Raw genomic sequence first — 27,741 nt, forward strand, 5'->3', positions numbered from 1 at the left:
AATAGGGATGTAACATAATGCTTCCCTTTCCATGATGTTGTCGTTTCTTTCCGCTTTTGACACTAACCGACTAACAAAATATATTGGATGCTCTAGTCCTCCTGCATCTGCTTGAGCCAAACTAGCCCCGTGGTGTATTTAGAGGCATCCATGTGTGAGCGGAATTCCCTGTTCCAATCTAGGTAGACAAGGATTGCTGCACCTACCAAACTTGACTTCAATTCATTGAATGTAGAGGTTTGTTTTGTCCCCCATGTGAACGGTTCCCCCTTTCGTGCAAGTTTCTCTAGTAGTAAGGAAATTTCTACAAACCCCTTAATAAATTGCAGGTGGTATCCCACATGACCCAAGAAAGACTTGACCCTTGTTACATCTTCTAGGTCCTCCATCTCAATAATTACTTTTATTTTATCTAGGTTGTTCTTCAATCTGTCCCTACAAACGATGTGGCCAAGCACTTTTCCCTGTAGGAGCTTGAACTGACATTTCTTTGGGCAAAGTGCAAGGCGTGCCCTCTGGCAGCACTCCATGCACTCCCGTAATGTTGTGGGGTATGTTTCCTTTCCACTGAATATTGACCAACCATCCAAAATGCCTTGAAATTCCCTATAGACATTTTATCAAAAATGTGTAGTATAATTCTCTAGAAGGTGGTCGGAGCATTGCATAAGTCAAATGGTATTCAATTATAAGCATACATTGTCTTCTACCACAAAGGTCATTTTTAACCTATCTTCCTTCGCAATATTGATCTAGTTGTATCCAGAAAACTCATCCATGAACAAGTATATTTCATGTCCAGACACCTCCTCTGGAAGGTGGTCGGAGCATTGCATAAGTCAAATGGTATCCGGTTATAAGCATACATTGTCTTCTACCAAAAAGGTCATTTTTAACCTATCTTCCTTCGCAATATTGATCTGGTTGTATCCACAAAACTCATCCATGAACAAGTATATTTCATGTCAAAACAACTCCTCTAGTATGCTATCTATGAATGGGAATGGAAACGAGTCTTTAATCGTGATTGCATTTAGGCATCGAAAATCTACACAAATTCTAATTTGATTCGCTTCCTTCTTTAGTGAGATGACAATTGGTAAGGCCCACTCACTTGTTTGAACTTTAAAAATAATTTCAGCCTCTAGCATCTTAGCAATTTCCTCTTATACCTTTGTCACATAGTTTTTATTCATATGGTACTACATTTTTCATACCGGCCTTGCTCCTTGCATTAGGGGTATTTTGTGCACACAAAATTCGGATGGCATCCCTTTCAAATCCTTGTACATCTAGGTGAACATGTCTTTGTATTCGAGAAAGATGTTGAATGCAGCTACTTTTAGTACAGGTTCCCAGTCATGCCCCACTAGGATCACCTTCGGGTCTTCCTCTCCACCCACGTTTATTTTTTCTATATTTGGTTCTTTGTACTTTACTTCCTCATCTTTTCCAAATCAATGAGTAGGAGTGTCATCCACAATTGCTACACCTTCCCTATTCTCCTTGTATTCCATCAGGTACATATCCCCATCCTCCATCTCTATTATTTCCAACATATGGCAACCCAGCTGAAATATCTCATAATCCTCCATCTGCCAGTGGAGTAATCTATTAAGGGAGCTTGTTTTGTCCTTAGAGAAGCTACCTAGTCTTAGTACGCCTTCCTCATAAGGTTCCATCCTTCTTTCTTCATTGTACTCCTTCCTCCAACTCTGAGTCCAATGCCAATTCCTAGCTTATTGTCTCGCTCCAAAGATCAATGACATATTTTTCCCTTTACTTTCAATGGATAGCGTGTTCTTCCAATTATGGTTAGCCTTTGTTGTGATCAGTCATTCTCTACCAAGTAGAGCATCGTATCCCTTCTTGTCTAGGATGATGACTACAAAATTTAAGAACTGCTTTGATCCAACAGTTACTTGCTAGGCCATCAATGTGCTGAGTGGCTTTATGCCATGTTGGTCTGCACCTACGAAATGGAAGGTTAGCGGCCATAATGTTGGTTTGCCAAGAGCCTTTCATATCTCTTTGGGGAGTATGTTTACTCTAGAACCTCCATCCACAATAGTATTAATGAGCTTATGACTCATGATCTCCATTTCCACTATTGTAGGAGTCCTTCCTATCCTAACTGTGAACAACATCGGATCTGGAGGTGGGGGTCCCTCCATGGAGTAAGTCCTCTTCCAGCTTCTCCTTTCATGCCTTGTCTTTCTTTGTACTATTATTGTTCTCCTCCATGTTGGAGATTACTCCCCTTGATTGGAAAAATGTTTCCAATAGATCTACTACCCTTACTAGTAATATTGTGCAAAGAAAGTATTGATTACAAGGCAAAATTAGAAAAGGACAAAATAAGGAAAAGACAAATGGGAACTTTTCCTAGTATTGGGTGTTGTCTGTGTGGCAACCTGATAATAATGAAATACTCCTATTAAAGTTTTGGTGACACGGTAAAATATTGGAACACTGCAATGGTTTATTATTGGTGACATGTTTCGTATTAATATATTTAAATTTTGTTAGAGGATAGTTTTATTACCGAGCAATGGAAGTTAAAACGAATTTGAACTAAATCAACCTCTATATATTTTGTATTATTGTGTCCATTTGTAATCGAACGTGAATAGAATATGTTTTGAAGAAGTTGATTACATGAGCAGAAAAAGTAAGAGAGTATATATTATTACTAGAAGAGCATATGGATGTAAACAAGTTTTTGAGACTATATAAAATCAGAAAAGCAGATTGATAAAACATTCTGATAAAAGGATACATCAAGAACGGAGAGCAACACAGAAGTTTAGAAGAAGATTTGTGACAATATACAGGGCAAGTATATTTAATTTAATTGTATGTTGAATTTTGACATGTCACAAGATTTGAAAATATTATGTTGAGATTTTGAAGAAAATGTCTGTGAAACAATTGTCCCTGATTTGATAATCATCAAAAGTTCAATTACAGTCTGAATTTTAAAAATGAGATGTTTCGGTGTTCAGTACAATGATATTAGACTTGAGCCAAACTTTTAGAGATTCAATTCAATCTTTATATAGAGATAACAAAATGTTTTAAAGCAACTGGACTGTGCTTTGGATTCTAATTTGTCAATGAGTTGATGCTCATTGTAATGTCCCCACTTTAGCAGTCAACCAAGTGTGTGTGTGTGTGTGTGTGTGTGTGTGTTAGCCTAGTTCTACATGGTCCCGAGGCCTAACAAAGGGTTTAAAGGGATCTTAGTGTGTTTTAGCCTAGTCATCTCTAGTTTGGGCCAAAACAAAGAAGATTTACTCAATCTCAATCAAGCATACTTACTATTTTTAGTAAGTCAACAGGACACAAGGGAGGCTAGTTTTGGTGATTGGATTTTATACTCCTTGACGAGAGCTTTCCAACAAGCTATCCCTTGTGTTGTTCAGAGTTCGATAGCTAATATATTTCTATGCTTGAAGTACTATTAAAATAACATTTAATTTAGTTATAAAATATTGAAGTGTTACTTTAATATTAAATTTTATGGGAATGTGTGCAAATCAAATGGGGCGCCTAAGGGAGACATAAGCGATTATTTTGATATGTTTTATATTGCACATCTTTTATCCCACATTGCTCATGTGAGTTGAATCGATCCTTGGAGAAAGAATAAAAAGGAGCGTTAGTGGCTTCATTAAGCAAGTTGAATACGAGAAAAAAATTGATATGTGAGCTGCAGATCCGTTCTTGGCATTAGAGGACGTCTATCCTCTCTTGTGACATTCTAGACGTCATTCCCTTGGGGTTTGGCCTTTGGAATCCATTGTTATCAGCTTCATTATCAGACAGATTGGGTGTGTTTCTAGCTACAGGCAGATTTGATGTTTTGCTCGTATCTTCTTCTTTACTCATCCGACGCTTATGTTACTTTGAGGGAATGATTTTATGAAGATATTGGGCTGTTTGGAAGACAAAATACTATGGCAATACTATTCACACGGGTACTGTTCATGCGGCACTATTCACGCGACACTATTCATGCAGCACTATTCATGTCACTGTAGCAGCACGTTTAAATAACATTTGTTGGAGCATTATGTCAATAATAGTGGAGCAATTAATGAGTTAATAATCTGCCATGTATTTGATTTATTTAATTCTGAAAATGACATCTTATCAGCTGTAATACAATTCCCAATCTGCATATCATTGTACTTTCTTTTGTTCATGTTGAGTGATTTTCAATTTCGTGCAAGCAAACAATATAAATGTCTCATTTCCGAAGTCATAAGGGGTTAAATTAGTAAAGGGAGGAATAAGGAGTTGGATGCCAACTGTTTGACAAAATTCTTATCAGCAGTTATTTAGTTTTTGGGCATTTCTAGGATGCCAATTACAATGGTATCAAAGCTGTAAGTCCTGTCGTCCTGTGGAAGCCTTACAGGGAATTTGGAGTAGTCGGATAGAGGGAAAAGTGTTTGACAAAATGTCAGAACACTAAAGTCAAAAATCAAATAGGTTAAGAATGTATGTTTGAGCATGCAATAGAGGCCATTAACTTCCGCCATACCAGAGCAAGACAACAAAGATTCGGACTCACAGAGCGAGCAGTCTAATTCATCTGTGTAGGTGGACATAGAATCCAATCATATAGACACAGAGGAGATATTCTTTGAACAAGACAGCAATATGGGTGACCAAGATGATAGTAATACAGGACTAGGCAGAGGCAACAATGTCGGTTCAGATCAGGAGGAGGTAATGTTCAGACGGTTACTGGGTACGTCAGAGTAGGGGCAACGTATACAACAGAAGCAGAATAGGTGAATGGATATGATGTTGCAGCTTATGGCTAGACAGATGGGCGTCAATATTAATCCAGGTGATGCAAACTATGGAAATGGGGGCAATGATAATAATGGACGCTAAGGCAACAACAATGGTCCTAAGAATAACATTAATGGTAATAATAATGGACATGGAAACAATGGGAATGAGTCATATAACTTTACACACGTTGCACGCCCAGTTTGGACAGTGAGCTCGAGACCTCTTCTACCCACCTTCCCACCCAGAGATCCGGTTCAACCAATAAACGAACCATAGATTACTGAGTTACAGGATCAGTTCAGGAGGGACCGGGAGGCTAGTGGACTGAAGTTTCAGGCAGATATTTCCCTCAAAGATTATATGGACTTGAGGATGAGACATGTGCCTAGAGCGGGAGGGAGAAATCAAAACTTTGAGCTAAGAAAGAAAGTTGGAAAACTTTCTTTACCTTATTATGATGCTTCAGGGAAGATGACTGCACGAGCTTGGGTGTAGAAGGTAGATACACGCTTTCAGCGGAATGCGAGGCCTGAGGAGGAGGCTATCAAGTATGCAGCTATTCATCTAGATGGTCCAGCGCATGAGTGGTGGCACCATGGCATGGTAACCTTGGAGCATAATCAGATCACATCTTACAAGGAGTTCATTGAGAGATGCATAAAGAGATTTGATACCAAAGATCCTAAGTTACAGTTTAAAGAGTTGGCACAGCTCAAGCAGTGGGCATTAGTTGAAACGTATATCAGTGAATTTCAGAGGTTAGCTGTGTTGGTTACAAAAAATTTAGAGAGGAGATTAGTAGTGCTATTTATGGATGGACTCTCAAATCCCTTGAGGGGTTGGGTCAAGGGGCATGACCCAGCTACATAACAAGAGGCAACTAAGAAGGCTCGTGACTTAGCACCTTCTTCTTTTAAGAGTAGATTTCAGCCTAGGAATTCACATATAAGAAGGACAAGGACAAAAAACCATTTTACCAGGATGCATAGCCAAAAGGGGATAATAAGAAGTTGGATAATGACACCCTGAATGAGTTGAGGAGGAAGCTATGTTTTCGTTGTAGAGAGCCTTGGGACTTATCTCATAAGTGCCCTCTCAAGGCTAAGGCAAATCAAATGGAGTATTTTTCAGCTGAGGAGTCACAATCAAAGGGGGAGGATCAGCACTTTGATTCGAATGAGAGTAGCACTCCACAGGAGAACATCATTCCTAAGGATGATAAGTCGTTGGCACAATTGGTAGGGGCTCAAAAGGTAATCACATTTAGGGTCAGGGGTACTATCCAGGGGCAGAAAGTGATCTCTCTCATTGACACTGGGGCTACACTTAACTTCATAGATGCACGCTTAGTAGCCATGAGAAATTTACAAACCCAGGAGCATGCTGGGTTTAGAGTCATGGTAGCTAATGGTGACAAATTATTATGCACTCGGAAGATATCTAATCTTCACATCAAGTTTGGAGATGGCTATGAGTTGGAGGATGAGTGCTCTCATCTCAAAAGATTCATCTCTTTGTATTGAAAATGCAACAAAGAGTGCTGTTTTTAACCTTTTTTGTGTTTCTTAAGTTAGTCAGATTCAGAAGACCAATCCCTCTCGGATAAGCGGGTGCTCTCATTTTTCTGCATAACTGTTCAGAATTTGTAGTTTCTGAGTTTTCTTTTTGTAAACAGCTGAAAAATGCAGGAACTGCTTGCAGTAGTGATGCGCCCTCCTCACTAAGATAGATCTGAATAGACAAAACTGTTTAGCTTGATTTCTCCACACATTTGTTCATACAATTTGAAGTTTCTGATTTGCTTTTCGTAAACAGTTGAAAAATGCAGGCACTGCTTGCAGTAGTGATGCCCTCCTCACTAAGACAGATCTGAGAAGACAAACTGTTAAGCTTGATTTTAAAATTGTAAGCACTGACTTGCTGTTGATTTCTGCCTCACAGAATCATTAGTAGTAAATCTCTACAAAAATAATTTTATATTCCACTAAGTGAATGATTTCATGTTCCTCGATAGAGTGTTCAAAACAGGTCAGTTAGAAGAAGAACTTAAATGTGAGAAAAGATCTTATATAGTGGCACAATTGTATTGCTGTTACATAATATAGACAGAAGAATGCATAATCGAGGAAAAGGCTATAGAAACCCGCAATTACATGGTAAAGGTACCACAACAACAAAACCTATTATAGAATTTCCAGAGTCGATCAAACAAGTCCCTTTACCCTCAATATATATTTGTAACTATATTATTATTCACAACATATTGGGTATATTATTATTCAAGGCATTTCCTGACTTGAACAATGTTCAGCTTATACAGTTCAACTACACACCTTTCAGCATTGGAACTGACTGCACTGACATCAATCTCTTCATGGCTGGCATAACTGTTGTCATGAGGCAGACCAAGCATCAATGCTTGCAGTGCCTCAGTTGCTGGTGCATATAGAAAAAACTTGTCGAACACAGATATGCGAGCTGACGAGGGGAAGCAAGCTAACCAATTTGAAGCAACTTCTGCAATTGCAAGTATCATCAATGTAAGAGAGACAATGGCAAGAAGCCACACATGATGTCAGGCAAAGACTTCTTTTTATCTCCTAAACTAATAAGTGAACATCCTAAAAGAATAGATCAACTCACAAACTATACATAAGTTTCTGCTACTATGAATGTCATGAAAACTTTACCTATACTCAAAACCTCATCTGAAAGTGCATAAAATTGACACACAAGGTTGCATTTAGCGAGCTCTAGCAAATTAGTACTAAGAATGGAAATATATATGAAATATTGTATTATAATTTAAGTCAGAGTCATCCACCGTATAAATGAGTCCTGAAAGATGATCTGCTAGCTGATGTTTTTTTTAAAGATTTCCTTGAGGTGTGATTGCAAGTTGGTTTTCAGAGTCTCAGAAAATAGTTTATTCTTTGGCAAATAAAATAACATATGACAGTTTGAGGAGACTTTTTGCTTGGAATTTCTTCCAAGCAACTATATGATAAACTCCCCTCCCAAAATGTTTTCACAAAGCATAATTCCAATTACAGTTTAGCCAATACCATTAGGAGATAATTGATAGGTTGTAACAGTGTTCAATCTTCTTGTATTGAACCTAAGAATGCTTGTTTAGATAATGGCTAATGTGTCAATAGTTTGTCATTAGACCTACCTCAGTACTTGTGAGGGATGAAAGAAAGACAACTCATTTTCTATCAAAATTGTAACTTACCAAAAAGTAACACTTTCGACAAAGTTGGAAAAGCAACACTGGTATAGAAGGAATGTCTGAAGTCTTCCTGAGCAATGTCTTTCCATCTTCGGATCCCAACTGCCTGGACATCAGGTATCACATAAGTTTATTTGTCAGCTTCATAAAACCACTAGCACCTATAATTATTAGCATTACAACTTCTAAAGGTCAAAGAAACAAAAGGAATTCATCTAAAATAAATTTTCAGAAATCAGCCGTATGCATTTTTAAAACCTAGGATATAAAGCTATCATTTAGCCACAGATATCAAAAACAGAAAAAAAAATAAAGCAAGATAAGAATCAGTGTTATAGAAGCAACAAATATCTAATGGTATCAACTTAGATGGAAAAACAAGGTAAAAAGAATTGATAAACTACCTTATGAATCATCAGCTTGTAGCAGATAATAGGTCAAACTTACACGAGACTTCACTGTACAATGACAAAAACTTCCAACACGACCAATTTCAACAAACTGTGCAACTGTTACACAGTGGTGAAGAGGAAAGACACATTTAAAACTATTTAGTAAGAGTAGGATTCTGTGACAGTGAAGTTAGGGCATTTCAAAAAAAAATGGATAGCAAAAGACAACACATGGCAGCCAGTCTTCCCCAAGATCAACCACTTTAAGTCCCTAGATAGATTCATGATTCATATCCTCGGGAGGTTTTCAGAAAATCAAAGGGATATTAGAAAACGTTATGCAACAATGAAAATATAAACCAATTCATCATCCCTTTTTCCCCCCTCCCTCCCTCTAAGATCTTATATTGGAGAGTTTTCACTCTTTATGCATCCAGTTTGGATGAAAATATTGGATGCATCTGCAGGACGAAAAGTTGAAGTGAATGAAAAAACATAGAATGTTCAAGTTTGCAACATAAGAACCTAGGATCAAACAACAAATGAAAACAACTTCCACAAGCAAGGGTAGAACGAAAATAATTGTTGTATTCCTCAAAAGAAAAAAAATTACAATATGTAAGATGAATTACAATGAAGAGAACAATTGCTTTTGTAAAAAGCAATAGTTTTAAAAATTAAAAGAACTTACTCCAACTAAAAATAGTTAACTAGAGCTAGATATAAAAATTAAAATACATGATATGTACAATATGTAAATTAGAACCTAACTAGACTATACTGTCTTAACTTTAGGCTCAACTAAGTGAACTTAAGCTAGAGCATGAATAGAGCATGAATGTGCAAACATGTGCTCAATTTTTGCATAATAATATGCAATGAGAATATTCATTAGGATGAACACAATTAATTAATGCCACGTATGCAGATATGCCTAATGCAACTAATATGCATGCTCTAAGATTTTTAATAAGGGTGTTCTTTTTTTAAAAATTTTGCTAGAAACCCTACAATGGTCCTTAATGAAGCTATTCAACCTAAAAACATATCATTTTGTTTACTCTTTTGCTATTTTTGTCTTCATTTTCGCATTTCGAAAGGCAAGTGATTTTTTTCAAAATAAATCACTTGTGGAGTGTCAAATAGCTTCCATAAAGGAGATTTAAGCATCTAATGTAAGCATTCAATCTTATTCTTTAGTCTTTTGATGAATTTTTTTTAGATTTTGATAAATTATTTCAGGTTTTTCTTCTAAGTTCACTTTTTTTGGGAACAAATCAAGTTTAACTCTTTGTTATAATATTTTTGCATCTTCATTTTGCCCTTGTATGCTTGCATTTATAAAAAAAATCTAATTTAAAATCATGTAATTTTCCTTTAATAGCAAAAAATCAAGTTGCGAAAATGGTCAATGGTAGGAGTCAAAGTTAGTGGACATGGAAAAAACCAAAGAATTGAAATTAATAAAGGATCTTCTATATGGAGACATGCCACAAGGTTTTCACAAATTCCAAGAAGTGGGTGGATATTGGAAGTGCGATTTTTGCAATATACAATTTAATTGCTCTTATTCTCATGTGAAAATTCAGTTAATGGGTCCTACTAGTAAAGGGATTGAATTGTGTGAGGGTCCCAATAAAAAGGGGTAGTTCCCTCTAGAAATAGTGGGATTCATGAAAGAACAAAAATATGTTGACAAACTAGCTGCAAGAGCAAAGCAAAGTGTTTATACTTCCAAAAAGAAAAAAATTAATGAATTTGCCTACTAACACAATGCCAGCCTCCAAACATCCCTTCTTGCCTATACCCTCTAAGCAAGTTGAACATGAAGTAGAAATTCCCACTCACAAGAGAGGCCCATTAGACAAAAATTGCATGTTGCATCTATGTCAATGGTCTTGTTGTGAGTTTTTCACACCATCGCCCCAAAAAAAATTTGGGGACCCCTTTTTTTGGGTTGCCTTAGCAAATTTTTTGGAGTTGTCCAAAGGTTTCAAATTTGAAAATTTTATACCTTGGACGCCTTCGGGCCAGAAGGGGATTTGGTTTGTTGTTTTTTTCACCCGGTGCGAAACTTGATTTTTTCCAAAACATGTAATTTTATCCTTAGACCAAACAAAATTCAAAACAACATTTTTTTGATGGTTAGAACGATATCTAGTAGGATAAATTTGCAAATTTTAGACTTAGATGGAATTCTGAAAATTTGAAATAATTGTATAAGCTTGAGCATTTTCAAAATGAATTTGTCAAATTTAGTCATTTCGGAAAATCTTGAGTTTTTTGGTGAAAAATGAAATTTTTGATAGTGAAATTGAAATTGGAGTTTGAATTTTGACTGCTAGGAAAAGGATTTACTTTGTTTAAAAAATAATAATAATAAAAATTGTATTGCAAATTGAAATTAGATTAAATTGCAAAATCTCATTAATTTGGTTGAAATTTAGCCTAGAAGATTTTAGAAACGTTAAAAGAAATTGGTAAATTGGAATTGAAAATTGATTTTGGCTCGCTAAATTCGATCTTAATGATATTTTAATTGCCAAAACATTATTAAATGAAAATTTTGACATCTCCTAGGCTTACCTTGTTTCTATTTAGCAAATTTTGATCAAAACTAGCAATTAAATGGGCTAATTTCACTATGGGCTAAGTAATTTTAATGTTGCATTTAAATCTGGACCATTAATTAAAGGGCTAATTTAATTTTGTTTTTTTTCTCTAGGCAGGGCAGCCCACTTGGAGAGGCAAAAAGTGTGGTATAAGAGGGGCTTCCCCTCCTCTTATTTTATCGTTCTTTTTTTCCTCCTCCTTGGGTGTGTGATTTTCCTCATAGGAAGGCAAATTTCAGCTTGGGTGATTTTTGGGGCAGATTTTTCCTTTTTTTGTGGCTTTTCCTCCTTCTTGCTTGGGCAAATTTCAGCTTGGGTGATTTTTGGTGCAGATCTGATTCTATCCAGCTTGGGCGATTTTTTTGAAGTCTGATTTCTCCATCTTTGGCTGCGATTTTCTCCTTCTAGAATTTGGCGATTTCATTTGGTGAAGAGGACAATGTGATTTAAGGTCTGAACTTTGGCAAGTGTGGACGATCTCAAGGAAGTCGAAATTCTGATTTTTGCTAGGGCATCATTGTTTGCAAGAAGGATTAAAATTTCTGAGATTTGATCCGAACTTGAAGAGGGCCCAATTATTGGTAAAGGCAAATTTAAGGTAAAATTCTATTCATTTTTAGAGGTGAAGATTGGTTTTAAAGGCAGATTCTATTCCTTGTTCTTGCTTGGTTCGTTTCCCTTATATTCTTCTTGCACTCATCATCCACCACTTCATCATTTCCATTGATAGGCTGAAGTTGGGAGATATAAGTGTAGATTTCATGATAAGACACTTGGAGAGGCAGAAATAAGCTATACCACCCTAGAATTGAAGTTGAGAGATATAAGTGTAGTTCATCTTAAGGTAACGAAGAGGCAGAAATAAGTGGTAGTCCCACCCTTAGGAAAGAAGGTTGGAGATTGATAGGTGTAGAGATAAGACTTGGAGAGGCAAAAATAAGTTAGATTCCATTGATAGAAAGAAGATTGGAGATTGATAAGTGTAGTCCATATCATTTAGAACTAAAGGGTAGAAATAAGTGTTTAAGATGGTAGATGTTAGTGCACGCAAGAACCCAAAGAGAACGAATACCAAAAAAAACAAGGAAGACATGATGCCTAAGACCACCTTCTTCTCGAAAATGAGGCGAATAAGTGATACCAATATCGGTACAGTGAACATGATATAGTTGAAGGACAGATTGAAGGAAGGACAATCCCCCATGGCGAAGAAGATCTACAAGAGCGGAATTGTACATGCGGCGGGTTTTCCTCCTACCTTGCGTTGTCCGAAATTGGTAATAGAGTGTGCATCCCAGTTTGATATTGTTACCAAGTCCATCATTTTTGATGAAGGGAAGAGGGTGTTGGCTAAAATCAACAAACAAGTGGTCAAAGAAGTATTTAATATTCTCCAGTATAAAGGCATGACAGTGGTAATGATGGATCCGGCAGCTCAGTTATTTCAGGATAATCAAGAGGCCTACTTCATTCATCTATAGCAGAATTGGTTACATGAAGAAAAAAAGGGAGTTACAAAATCATCAAAGTTCACCGAGTCAGATTCAAATCAGGATATGGCGATCTTATTGTGCTTCTCAGCCGAATCATGGGCATGGCCCAAGGTATGCAATTCGAGAACTGGATGTACTTCTTTATTGATGAAATTGAAAATGGAAAGAGAAAATTTGATTGGTCTAGAATTATAAGCAAACATTTAGAGTTGCAACTTAGGACAATGCAAAATCAAAAGCAATTCTATATGGGATCCTATCTTTTCTATCTAATTGCGAGACTATATGAAAATCCTAAACTTAAGGCCTTAGGAGTGATTGGCAATGGGCTGGGGCAATGTTTGGAGCATGAGTGCTATCCACAGCTTCATTTGCACAACACCAAAGATTATAAGATGTTTTATGACGCTTTTGCCATGAAGACAGTAAGGATGTTACAAGGGACACTTGCTAAGAGGCTCTCATCGGAAGCGGAAGCAAAAGTTAAGAAGTATGGGAGTTGGTTCATCCAATTTCTGCAATTTACGTATATTAGAGTAGCAGAAGCAAAAGTTAAGAAGTATGGGAGTTGGTTCATCCAATTTCTGCAATTTATGTATATTACAGTAGTAGGAAGTATAGTTTGTCCCAAGATAGTTTTGATGGAGTTGGCTAGGCAATTGAGCATTATGACAAAATGATGAAACTTAAAGGTGAGATAGGGATTACTTTCTCATTTGGAATAGGCATTGATACTTGCCCCAATCCCGTTGCCCTTTGCAGCTGCAAAGAAGTTAGAATGGTATAATCTAGGATGGTATAGAGCAAGACAAGGATTCAATCCTAGTGGTCTTATCAAGGGATCTCACGACAACACATTCAAACATATTCCTACTATAGAAGATTTTTGGGCCAATGCACATGATGACTTTCATGTGAGAAAGCTAGTTTTTTCAAGATTGTCAATGGATATGATAAGGGCAATCAGATGAAGAGGCCTTGATATTCCTGATCAACTAGAAGAGGATGAAAATGTGCTAAGAGAGGATTATAATACAGTGGATGGAATAGAATTGGGTCCAGTGGACTAGGATGATCATCAGGATCCTTCCTTGGAGGCAATTACAAGGACAGCTGAACTACAGACTGAGTCGTGGTACAATGGGAAGTTAAGGCAATTACAAAGTCAGAAGGTACGCCTTACTTATGAGAAGATAAAACCAAAGGAAGAAGGTCCAACGGAGTCAGTCGGACAGAGAGGTGGGGGTAGTAGCTGGCAACAAAAAACAATTAAGGGCAAGAAGAGAAATTTGGAGGTTGAGAAAAGTAAAGAACAGCAGGAGCCTCCAGCAAAGAGATGGAATGCAGCACCGTCAAGGGAGAGCATAATTGAGGCCAGGAGCCGAGAGGTTAATACAAGTAGACAAGGGGTCGCAGTAGAGGTGAGCTTTGATTTGGAATCAAACGATTACAGTAACAATATCGAGTACTCTCCTCTCTCGGAGAACCAACATGGAGATGATGTGACAATCACTAGTGGAGAAGAGGATAGGCCAATTGATATTGAGGAAATAAGCCAAGCGCCTGAAGTCGTTGGTGATGCCTTGCTAGTCAAACCGAATCCAAATTTGGGGAGATGCACTGCACCACTATGGTTAAGGCAAATGCTTATGCCAAGAGGCGAGGTGGTGACTGTCCAAACAGTTGAAGATATTCAAGGGTTAGTGGAAAAGGAGGATAGCAAGAAACAGAAACAAATTACAAAGACGATGGCAAAGGTAATCAGGAGTGATAATGAGGGTCATCAAAAAGTTCAAATTGCTATACTAAAGGTTAGCAAGGCAGTGGATGAGATTGTAGCTCAGGAATATGAAATAGTAGAGCATAACTTGGGAAGAGTCACGGATGACATTGAATGTGAGGAGATCCAGGAAGGTATGGTTTCAATTAGAGAAAGGTTGAGGAAGGCAAACGAGAGGATTGTAAAATTGGAGGTCAAGAACAAATATTGGAGAGATTGCCAGCCTATCCAACAATTGCATCAGGCAGCCCTTCCGCAAGACAACAGGAGCAATATAGAAGAGATATCGGCTCAGCTGCACGAAGTCAAGGATTGGATCCATGCTATAATTCAAGATGGGCGAAATTTCTTGCCTTCCTTTATCTCGACATTCAAGTCATTGGTGGCTATTAGAGACAAATTTAGAACATTTGAAGGTGAGTGGAAGGATATCCTTCTAGTCAAGGACTTATCCATTCCTAGGCTACAAGCATTTATCGAGCTATCGAAGAGATATTTGGAGAGAGCCAAGTTGGTGGATGAACGAGGAATGAGTACGATGGAGTCTTGGTTTGTTCCCTTGACCATCAGATTGAGGATACTTGAAGAGATATGGAATGAGATTGCACAGTACAGCCCAAGCACTGACACTTCCATTTCAACCATGATGACCAATGTTGGGGCTGCACTTGATTTTGAAGATATCAAAGAGGAGAATGTAAATGAGACAGAGTTTGGATCGAGATTGGATGAGTTGGGGAAGGTTGCCATCAAGAAGAAGCATTTGGGCACCCTTGCCTCCCTCAGTGCCTTTATCAGATATGCGAAAGAGTGTGAGAAGGATCATGAGAAGACACTGCAAGCGGCGAGCAAAATGATGAATTCAGTTGAGCTCAAGATGAAGCACGCGCTTTGCCCTTCCATGAAGGAAGTCAACGACAGGCTAGCCAAGTTCATTGCCTTGGCAAAAATGATGAAATAAAAAGGTAGAATTATATTAGAAGATCATTTGATGTAAGCCCAAGTGGGAATTTCTCCCTCTTCTTGGGTAGGATAGGTGTCTGATTTTGATTGGCTACCATTTTGGTGCCTTCTCATTGGTTGCCACTTTTCCTTTTTTTCATTGGTTCATTGATGAGGTGGCATCTTCTCATTGGCCGATGGGGTGGCAACCCTAATTAGGGTTTTTGGGATCTAATGTGGAACGTTGATTTTGCCTCTTAAACTCTACCGTTGGTTGTAATTTTGGCCTCTATATAAGGCCATTTGCTCTCATTTGTAAGGGGTTGAAGAAAATTGTTGCTTAAGATAATACCAAAATTGCTTCTCTTTATCATTGTTGTGACTTGCATGGTGATTAAGAACATTTGGTGTTATTGCATGGTTTCTACTTCCAGTAGTTAGAGTAAAATTTCATTGAAGTTGTTAAAGTAGATTTCATTTTAAGAAAGTTGTTAAGAGTAAGAGTAGATGGATAGTTAAATGGTGATATTAGTGGATGTTTGATAGGGATTTATAAACTAGGTCACTAGCATCCTAGTGGCTTGATAGGAAGCCTTGCGTGGTAATCTAGTCTTCTTCCCTTGAATCATTGCATCTATGGAGGTAGAGCCGCTGGTAAGATTTCATCAAATTCGATCCCCGTCCATTTGCTAATCTTTCCATTCATAGGAGGAGTAGAGCAGCAAGTAGTTTAGTAGTTGGAGCTTTGAAGAAGAAAGTTAGAAAAAGGGAAACATCATTTCACCATCACCATCAACATCATTTGGCACTCATATACTTTACCAAACCCAGACATCATCACCATCACAATGAGAGTTCGACAATCCTTGAATGAACAATGTAAGGCCGCCTACGTGATTAACCAGCAAATCACATCAATATAACTGAGTTAGTATCCACAGGTGTAAGGAACATTGGAGTTTTTCTCATATCTTCATGAGTATTTACTTTTCACGACAGGGATTGAGTGTTTTATATTCCATATCAAGTATTCAATCACTATATGTTATGTAGTGGTACAAAACTGACATCAATAGATCTTCCATTCAGCTTGGTGAGATCACCATACTAGCAAGGGATGGTGTTAGTAATTGATAGTGAACAACCTCGTTTCCCAAATCCTGGGTACGAAAAAGTGTGTACAGTCCTATTGCAAATAGGGAAGAATTTTGTTGAGGCCTCACTAAAAACAATTAGAGATTCTTGGGTTCACTGAAGTGTTTTTATATCTTTGAGAGTGGTTGATTGTGAAGGGGAAGTCAAAGATGTAGAGTACATTTCCAGAAACCTCCTTGAGTCCATACAAATAATGAATCATGAGAATGTGGTCCAAATAATTACAGACAATGCAAAAAATTGTAGGGTTGTAGGTGTTTTGGTAGAGGCAAGATGTAAGAACATTTTTGGGACACCGTGCACTATACACTACCTCAATTTGGTGATATGCAAGCAATTGGCACTAAATAAGAGTGGATGAAAGTATTATACCAAGATGGCAAGGTTTCCAAATGTTTGGAACAAGCCACCATATATCACAAGCAATTTTAAGAACTTTATTGAGACTGAATTGTTTAAGGTAAATTCAATTTATTTATTTCATTTTATTAATGTCACATTCAAAAACAATATGTATGTAAATTTGTAACCTTTTTTTAATGTGTTATTGACTTACTATTAATATGATCCTAGGTTGTTGAGAATTGGTTTGCATCTCATACAATTGTTATGAGATGACTTTTGAAGGTGCGAGAAGCATTGGGTCAAATGACTATTACCAACTAATGAGGTGTATAAGAGTCAAATACAAGGAGGGCCCAAAAGGTCAAGTCAAATATCTTGGTTGACAATTGGTGGGCTCATGAGGAATATGTATTAGATTTCATCGACCCTATCATGAATATGCTTAGATTTACAGATATAGACACACCATATTTGGACGATGGCTATGATGGCATGGCCACAATGATAGACAAAATAAAAGTGGTAATACAAAGAAAGGAGGACACTAAAGAAGCATTTTTTAAAAAGGTGGAATCAATCATTCATCGTCATTGGAACTGATGATCATGTCATTGCACCTCCTTGCATATGCACTACATTGGAGGTATTATTGCAATGTTGTACCTTTTTGTTACCACCATATAAAGCTTCTTAAGTTGCTAATGGTACAAACGAGCATTTAGTAGACTCTTCTAGGATCCAGAAGAGAAAAAACGTTAAGGAGAGAATTTGGATTGTTTGCCTTGGGAAGAAATCATATTTCTTGTGTTTTTAACGACCATCTGAAATGGATGCTAGTATGTTGGTACCTCCACGGTCAAGATTATAGTTACCTCCAACCTAATACAATCAAAATTCCTCACACAAGTTGTTTTTGTTTTGTTATCACTTGCTCTATAGACTTTGGGACTTAACATTCTTTAGTTTTTTTTGCATTTTATTTTATTTTATGTTTTTAATTTTCTCTCCAGGTTGCAAGTTCTTTTACTGTTGAACGATAATGGAGTGCATACTCATTTATCCACTTGGTGAAGCATAATTGGTTGGCTTCAAATAGAACTGAAGACTTGGTTTCTTTTTGTTCCAATTTGTGTCTTTTGTCATGTAAGGATCCCCAATACAAGGAGGGTATTGTGAAGCTTTTGAATGTAACCACTGAGTGTACGAACTCGGATGCAACTGTTGAGGATCTTGTTGAAGTCACTATGGATGATGATGATGATGACATATTTCACATGACGCATCTAGTGCGAGTGGCACTGCTTTGGGTTGAAACAATCTTGAACTTATAGCAGCCAAAAATGCAATAGATGATGATTTTTTTGATAACCCTTTTAATGGTTGATGAACTACATTTAACACTGAAGACGGAAGACAATACTATTTTTTATTGCCAGATTTGTACTTGTAATATTTTTCACTATTTGAATTGTTAACCTAAACATATATGAAATGGCTTATTTGAATATTTTTGATCTCTCAATTGGCATTTAGCATTTATCTTTGGCGTATGGCATTGATCAATGATGAAGAATCATACTGTCAAATGATTTAATTTTACAAATCTGAATATTCATTTAATTCTTTTGTATATCTATAATTCTACAAACACACATACCCAAACCCCAATATAATTTCCATGTACCGAGTTTTCATACCTGTACCCATACCCGAATCGATAACTAAGAGTTGAACCAAACTATAGAGCGGAGACAATAGGAAATCATAGACCAATCGAGCTATGAGTCCAACGGAGGTAGCACAAGGCCCATTGCCCTCTGATCTGAGTCTCATGGTATTTAAGTTGAACAAAAGTATACAGCAGAGAAAATGAGAAATTATAGACCAATCGAGTTATGAGTCCGATGAAGGTACCAATGCCCTCTGATCTGGGTCTCACAGTATTTAAGCCTTCAGCTTGTTGCTCGGTACTGGTGTAGTGGGGAAGGAGGTGGGGTAGTGGTTTCTATATCAGTTGTGTAGTTTAGGTCAAGGGGATAAGGGAGATAAACAAAAGGATTGAGGCGCACGAAGGATTTATAACTAAGATAAGTGGTATTTAAGTTACAAGATCCAAATTGTATGGGACTGCAACTTTCAAAACTCATATTTTAACATATAGCTATAGTTTAACGAGTTGGTGACCAATTCTAACTCCCATTTATTCAACAACAAAAAATAGAATATAATCCATATGTTTTAGCTTTTATAGGAGGAAAAGGTAGAATCTGACCTTGTCCAGTTGTTAGGATTTGAGGAATGCAGCCTTCTTGTTTCCTTTCTGATTTCTGATAACCCAACAGAAATACATAATTGGGGCGGGATAATCTCAAGGGTTGGGTCTCATTTCAGCCTAGCCCTTATTTTGGTGGGGTTTATCACATCCTAGCATACCCTTGCATTCCACGACTCTGAGCTTGGCTGTGTGCTTGGCCTCCAGTTTCAGGAATTTTCTATATGCTTCCACATTCTGCAGGAACTAATTTTTGACAAATCTGCAAAAAGCTATTAGATATTCAGTTTCTGGATCTTCCTACCCTGTTCCACAGTACTATTTTTGGAATAGGCTGAGGTCAATGAATTTGGATATATTTTTGTTCTTCTGTCAACTGCATCTAAGTAAAAGTCACAAGGAGCTTTTCATCAAGCCCAAATGTTGCATGCGTAACAACAATTGCAGTCTATATATCAGAGGTTAAAAAACCAGCTCCTCAAAATCTTTGAAGCTTCATCAAGAATATATTATCCTGTTGTCCCTAAAAACTTTTAGGCAACATTTGGATAGAACATCTAATCAACCTACTCCCTTGATTTCTTTGACAAAGCAATAGTGTGGCTATGTCATGTTTCAAAATAGAGGGAGAATAAAAGAGAAGGCAAACTGATTAAATTGGACACATATAAATTACAATTGGTTAGACAATGCCAATGCAAAAACAAAAAACAAAAAACACCTCAAAAAATACACTTTAGAGATGTTTGGAGACCTATCTTCCACGGAATTTTGGGGATGTGGATGATTTTTAGGGCCAATTTTTACGGGACAACAAGGGACTGCTATTAAAATAATAGGGGAATTTTAATAAATAGCCAAAAATTTCAAATATGCATATCATGACATTGATAAAGCATTCATCATAGACAACTTAGAAGCTTAATAAATAGCATTAGACTTAAATTGAGATTCCACATATGAATTAATAAGTAAATTAACAAAATTAAAATGCTTTCATTGTCAGTATATGGCATATGTAAAGCACTAATGCCCAAAGGCTCCAAATTTCAACCCTGAAATGACAAAAAATATCAAAATGTAAATAGTATAACTAAACTACTAAACAGTAAACATAGAAGTCTGGACAATATATAACTGTTCATGATCAGTAGATAGTAGGTCTAAGAATCTAAATCAAGTAGATTTGATGCCCTAACCTCCCTTTTCAACTATTGCTCACTCCTTGACCAGCTATTCCTTCTCTTGCTTCTCTTCTCCCTTCCAAATGTGAAAATGAAATTCTTTTTCTTCTTTTTGGTTATTTTATGCTTAGATTAAACTTTGGTATCGTTAAATGTGGCCTGGGTCTCCTTGTGGGCAAGCCAGACTATTTTCAAATTTAAAATGCTTTAGTTTTTAGCATTGCGATCCAAAACTGGCTTGAGCCATAGGAGATGGCCAGAAGTGTCTAGGACAGGTAGGGGACTTCTAGTCATCCCCTATTCGTCCTAGGGATTTCTAGTCATACCTTGTTGCTCTCAAAATGGTATCTCAAGGACCCCTTTTTGGGCCTTTTTCGAATGCCATTGAGGATGGCAAAAGGTTGTCCCCATACCTTACCAGGGATGGAAGTGGACCTAAAAGCCTAGGGGACGCGTTCCCGTGGAGCATAGCTTGAAAAGGGAGACATCCAAACATCCTCAAAATGCTCAAGGGATGCTTGGGCATACCCAAGACATCCTAGAAATGCCTCACCATCTCTGGATGTCCCAATGGCAATCTTGAAATGGCAGAGGGACACCCCGTTCCTGTCCTCACATCCAAGAGATGTCCCCATCTCGTAAACGTGGGGCTTGGGGGGTAGGGGGAGCATCTCCCCTTGATTCACTGATGCAAACTGACTTTGGATAGCGTAAAACTTTGATGGAGCCTCTAAAGGCAATCCACACATTGCAAGGGTTGGCTCTGTTATAAGGAACACAAAAGGTGATATGATGATGGACAAATCTGAGTACATTGGGGCTCTCCTAGCAGGATTGCAGGCAGCATATGTGGATGGCTAAAGAACAATTGAGGTTGAAGGTTATTCAAACTATATCAGTCACAGTAAATTAAATTACAGTCCTAAATGGAGGCTAAGATCATATCTACATCTGATCATCTGCCTATATCCAATTGCTATCAATAAGCGAAAAAAATACTGTGTCAGATCTCAGCTAACCGAGGTGTTTTTTAAGTTGAGTTTGTTATTATTGAAAGTAAAGATGCAAATGAGTGACCAATTTTGCATTTTCCTTCTCGATCAATCCCCTTGATCACTTCTTTGTTAATGTAAGCAGGATGGTAATGAGTTTAAAAGGAAGTAGTAGTTATGTATAGTGTGCAACAGTGATGTGATCTGCCACCATATATGTGAATATATTTATTGTTTTCATTAACATTCATGGAGTGAGTGGTACCAACGTAAGGGCAATGCTTGTTAATATCCAAAAGCAACAATGTGCTATGACTCTAGATGACTGTCTGTGTTCTGCTTATGCTGTGCTATTTCTCTGGACAGTTGTCTGTGTTCTGTTTATGGTGTGTTTTGTTTTAGGTTTAGTAGGTGTGTTTTCTCTGGATAAGTTCCAAAGGAAGTGCCAAAGATCTTTTCTGCCATGGGCAAATCTCTAACCATCAATTAGAATAGCTTCAAATGTTTGTCACCTGGCACCCCCAAGGTCATCAAGGCAAATCTGGGACCAGATGAACTATGTGACCATGGTAGTGTTCAATTGCATGGGTTTAGTTTGAAGGATTTTCAGTAAAAGCTCAAGAGGGCTGTGAGAATGTAGAAATTGGGTCTAGCCTGGAAGAGCTGCTTCTTGGTAGGGAGGAGGTAGAAATGTCTAGGACTCTCAACAGATAAAATCAGCTTTATCTTTGTCAGACAGTAGAATGAAGGCAATATGTAGGACAGGGTATTGATTTCCAGCTTCTCAATGCTGAGGCATCAGCTTCGATGGAGTATGTCCACTCTTTGCATGACAGTAAGAATTTGAATCTTATTAGGAATAATTTCACAGCATCCCACCATATTGGGTTTAGGATTGTTAGTGCTTCTACATTATCCATACTGGGGGAAGATAGGATTATTCATGCAGAACTCTCAATGTGGTAAAATTTCCTGAATTCAATAATGCTAGTGGTCCTCTAATGCTGCCTGTGGAACATCTGGTAGTTGAGTCTATAGTCATTGGCCATTGGAAATCTCCTCCAAGGGGTCCGAGCCTAGTTCACTGAGAAGTGCCAGATGCTCTCTAAACCCTGAGCGCTAGTTTAATTTCAACTTTTTCCAATTTTTTAGTTATGTGTTATTGCTATAATGCTTCTATGAAAACTATCTTTTAAGCTTCTTGTTTCACGCCTGTCTATTGGTTGTTCACGCAATGTTATTATTTATGTAGTTCTCTATCTATATTTAGAAGAAAGGAACCCTTAACTTGAACCCCATTATTATATCCCAAAAAACATGAGATGCGTTCCTCAGAAATAAATAATTAGCCGCTAGCATTCAGAGCAAAACAAAAAACTCTCTTCCGCACCAGGGACCCCACTTTGACACAACTCTAGTAAGCAATTTTTTCAGAGAGAAATGAAAAAATGAGGACAGAACAATCACCTGCGTTGCATTGTCCTGCACAACATAACCTGCACAGTAAAAACAAGCAAGCATTAATTTATATCTCAAAAGTATTTAGTAAAACTAGCAAGATTTTAAAAAACCGTAATATTAACCTTCAATTGATGAACTCAAAATTAGAATTAAGTCTAGTATTGACCATCTCTGGCACAAACTCAAGACCTTCGAATAGAAGGCTGAATCCCATAATATTTTTCTTCAAGAAATTTAACAATAATGATTACGAAAAATATTCACTACGCATGTCATGACCTGATGACAAATTTTAATAATTCGCAACCAAAAAATATTTGAAAATCTAAAAGTTAAATCACCTGATTGGTTTTGAACATTGAATAACTTAGATGCCAAGGGCTGGAGTGCACTTATAACTTCATTGACGTGAGTTGCAGAACGAATGGTGGCATCGAGCTGTTTTATATATTCCAAAATATCCGCTTCCAAATCCTTTGCTTTTTCGCTTTCCATGGCTAAATATTATCCCGATTCTTCAGAGTTCATCTGGATTTTTCTCCAGGTTAGTGCAGAGCTTACACTACAGGTTATGATTAGCAGCAGTTGGAAATTAGTGTTTTAAGAAACATAGAAGAAATCTGAAATTTAAAATCGCTTTAAAAACAGTTAGTGCTCAAATTATTAAATGAAGTCCATATTGAAAATGCATTTAGAAATTACTCTCGCCTCCAACATCATAAAAAAGTTGACCTAATTTGTAATATATAATTTTTTGAAAATAAATAGCAGTAAAAATATATATATTTATGAAGAAAACCTATACAATATTGTAAAATAAAATTTTATTCATTACCACTCTTTTAATCAAATTTTCTATATAAGAAATTTAATTGCGTAATATTAAAATTGGATATTTTAAGCTAATTAATTTAATTTATTCAAAAAGTTATCGGCTCTATGTAATAATAATGATTGAAAAATCAAAGGAGTATATATATAAAGTGTATATAAGAAATGTATATACATATATAAGAAATATGTATATATAGATCATATATATAAAGAAATGTATATACATATATGATCTATATATACATATTTCTTATATATGTATATACATTTCTTTATATACATGATCTTATACACACTTTATATATATGTGTGTGTGTGGGTGTGTGTGGGTGTGAGAGAGAGAGTGTGTGGGACATAATAATAATAATAACAATATATATATGGAAAAAGATAACCCAAATAACAATAGTAAATAATAAATAAGAAATATACAAAAATAATAAGGAAGGAAATAAATACATAAGAGAAAATAAATAGAAATAACGAATAAGAAATAAAAATAACAAGGGGAGAGACGAGGGAGAGAAGAGAGAAGAGCCCTAACAAATACGACAAGAAAATAAAGCGCAAAGAGATGACCTACAAAAAACATAAAAAGAGATAAGGGGATAAGAACCACAAGACTAAAACAGAGAGGAGAGCGAAGGCCTCAACCCAGGGTAAGAAGACGAGGGGAAGAAGGGAAGACAAGGTATGAGGAAGAGGGGGGGGAGGGAGAGAGAACCAAGGAAAAGCTCGAGAGGGGAAGAGAAACCAAAGAGATGGAGAAAGGCAACGAAAGACGGTCAGGGCACGGGGTTGTTGTTGCGAAGGGAAGATAATAACGGATGCCAAGATGTGCTTAAGCTCCAACCCTAGTCTCGATTGAGGTTAGAGGGGTTGTTATTGATTTCGATGGCCTCTTTGAGCTTGCATTTGAAGAAATTGTCCTCCCTATACATAATCTAGGTGTCCTCCAAGCATATGTGATGCTTGGTCGAGGAAGAATGCTCAGCAAGTGCTGACTTAAGAATCTATTCGTGTTTAGTGATGAATGAGCGACTAGTTTCTCCAATGTAAGGGGTTCCACAAGAGCGCATGACTTTATAGACCCTAGACTCAGTAAGAGCGTCCCTGTGGTCCTTAGTGGGAGAGATGCAGTGCCTTAAAGTGGATATGGGTTTGAATGCCACTCTAATGCCCTTTTTGTTAAGAAGTTTAGAGATCTTGTGGGAAATCCCAGCTACATAGGGGATGGAGAAGAATAGGGAGGTCTCAGGGATAGAAGGAGCACTACTAGGTGGCACAAGATGGAGAGATTTGGCCAAGTGGAAGGCTTTACCGATTTGTCTACTTGAATATCCATTCCACTTGAAAACTTGACGCAAATGTTGAAGTTCTTGGTCAAGGTTATCCTTATCACAGATCCTATGTGCTCTCAGGGCCAAGGTTTTGGGGATACCAACCTTTTGCTCAGGGTGGTGGTGTGAGGAAGCATTAAGATAAAGGTCGGTGTGGGTAGCTTTGCGAAATACCCATCGACTCCACTAACTAATTTAGCTTGTAAACTAACTAATTTAGCTTGTAAGCTCTCCACTCTAATCTAATGATTAAATCAGGATAATTCATATTAACAAGCCTATTGTATCAAGCATTTAACACAAGATAATATTTAGAATGCTATATTTTAAAGCACCACCATTTTCATAAATGAGACATCTTTTGCCTGACTATAACAAATTCATCCTCAACCTCTATCCGTTTGGAAACTTTACCTGGAGGGCTGCGACCATACGACTAGGGATTTAATTCTTTAGAAGATGGTCCAATGTTTACTGCATAATTTGTTGGGTTTACAAATTGTGGGTGATTCTTTGGATTCACTGGATAAAAGGCAGTAAGAGTAGCATGTGGGTGCAAAATATTATAATAAGGGTTTTCAATAGGAGGGGCATTGAATGAATGTAAGGAAGCACTCGCATTCAGTCAAAAGGAAACCGGTGGATTGAAACATTGAGCATCCAATAAAGATCATCTCAATCAATTCTAAATCAATTCGGGCAATCAAAGAATTCAACAGGGAGAGAATTCTTACCTTCAAGCTATGATAGTGTATACCATTGTATTCTCTTTCTACCACTTGTCGTTAAGTCCGCCAATATTTGATTATAAATTTTAAAAAATCAAAAATCAAAAGGCTCGATTCAATTTAATGTATCTGTATTTGAATTGATTGATGAATTTAATCTGAAATGTGGAAGAAAATTTTATCTAATCAAAGATCAAAAATTGAAGGCTATGAAAAAAACTGTGATTTTCTTTCAATATCCCTCCCCTCCAACCAAAGCAAGATGTTGTCATGAAGATTTAGTCTAACTTACAAATTTCCTTCCATTAATTCCTCTATGCCTTTGCCAGCTCTACATAGCAGTCTTATTGTACTTGCCCGTAGGCTAGTACTATTGCATTCACTTTGCACAATTATTCAATTAGTTTGAAATATATCCATCAATCACATGTAATAATTTTTGAATAATTAAAATATTTCTAAAGTTTATTTATTTATTTATAAATTTTATATTTCATACAAATTATATGATTGGTTGAACTCATTTTGTGTTATAGGAGTTGTTTTTTGGGAGGTTCTCCATAATGCAATATTTTTGGCTAGAATCAAGGTAAAATACGAGATAGTTGCATAAGGTTTAGTTTCTCGCTACATATGTTTTGGCTAATGCAAATTTACACAAAATCAAATCCTACTATAATGAAATCTTAATAAATATAATAGCACAACCAATTTTAATTTACCTTGTAAAGATTTTTAATATATATAAGTGAGATAGGACAGGTGAAGTTGTAGTTACACAAGGTATATTTTATATATGAGAATGTTCTTACAAGATGTATGAAAGTAAAATGTATTTACAACTACCAATGAGATAATGAGAGTATAATAATTTTTACACTATTTTATTTATTCATTTATATTTATACTTTGAGAACTTACTAATTTTTATTTTTATTTCACTTTTCTTAATTATTTTTTTGAGTTTTCTAATATATGAATTAGATTAGATTAAATTTATTAGAAATTTATTTAAAAATCTACAATTTCTATTAGATACTTACAATTACAATCAATAACAATAAGGCAAGTACATGCCACTATGTGGCACTTGTTAAATCTTTTTTTTTCCTTCAAACGACTTCCAAAAAGATAAAAATGAATGTTTTTTTATTTTTTTGGGAGTTTGACAGAATAATTTTCTTTCTTACTATTTTTCACTGAAGCCAATGAGATTTTAGATTAATAAAACTTTTTAATTGAAAAAATATATTAAAAATTCATACTTTATAAAAAAAAATTGAAGCTCTAAAAAATTCTTTGATTTCATTGGATACGGTAATATTTTTAATCATTTTTTATTGCACTCAATAGTATTCTCCTTTGGCAAGAACTAATAAATATGTAACAATTACACCATGTAAAGAGTATATTAAAACTTTGAAATTTATTTCTTTCTTATGAGATAGTAGAAGACAAGGAATTTTCTTTAAATAAACTATTGTAAAGCTCACATGGTGTGATGAGAAAAGGACAAGCCAAAACAAAGGCACTTCATCTAGTGACATGAAAAAATTATGACCTCCAAATGTCTTATTTAACACACACACAAAGGCACTTGGTCGAATCATTGCATGTTTACACTCTTTAGTCACTCTGTCTAATTGAGAAAACATCTACAAATAGGTTGTTCTACTTGCACGATGTTGTTCTACTTGCACTTTACCAAATATATTGAAGAAATAGAGTGACATGTAACATTTAGTTTTGTACCCAAAGAAAAACTCATACAAAATAGTGTTTCCATACAATTTAGGATTACCTGTGTAGTGTTCAAGAATTGCTTCTTTACGGATGACTTACTATCCTATATCCATCAAATTTAATATTTAAGAAAGGATACATTGAAACATTGCATGAAACATCATCCCACTTTTAAAATAGAGAGGCACATATTAGACACTTGCAACAACCTAAAATTAGAATCTATATCCAAATTGGTGCCCACAATTAATAGTTATAAGGAAATGGGAATCAATTAACATGACCTTGAAACACAAAAGAACCCAATGACTTTCTAACAATAATAATAATGCAAAATCTATGTACTTTAACTATGAAGTAGACAACACAATCAATTGCATGGTTGTCGTTGCATCAAAAGACATTTAGTATATGGTTTAATAGAGAA

General features: G+C 36.4%; 1 protein-coding gene across 2 annotated transcripts in view; it reads right to left on the bottom strand.

The window, feature by feature from the left end:
* EMB2423 (telomere length regulation TEL2 family protein) overlaps positions 1-23,358 on the bottom strand; it is an 88,586-nt gene extending 65,228 nt beyond the window's left edge. The window contains exons 1-4 of one of the 2 annotated variants that reach the window (XM_089799120.1): positions 23,011-23,358; positions 22,676-22,704; positions 8,045-8,147; positions 7,143-7,326 (exon numbers count right to left, since the gene is read on the bottom strand). In XM_089799120.1, coding sequence (XP_089655246.1) covers positions 7,143-7,326; positions 8,045-8,147; positions 22,676-22,704; positions 23,011-23,164 — 470 coding nt within the window. In that variant the 5' untranslated portion in view covers positions 23,165-23,358. The remainder of the gene's footprint in view (positions 1-7,142; positions 7,327-8,044; positions 8,148-22,675; positions 22,705-23,010) is intronic. The other variant, XM_089799121.1, reaches the window with a different exon arrangement.
* Between the last annotated feature and the right edge of the window lie 4,383 nt (positions 23,359-27,741).

Source organism: Cupressus sempervirens, chromosome 9 (genome assembly GCF_028749045.1).
Source record: "Cupressus sempervirens isolate cs-2001-9-10 chromosome 9, ASM2874904v1, whole genome shotgun sequence".
NCBI classification, from domain to species: Eukaryota; Viridiplantae; Streptophyta; class Pinopsida; order Cupressales; family Cupressaceae; genus Cupressus; species Cupressus sempervirens.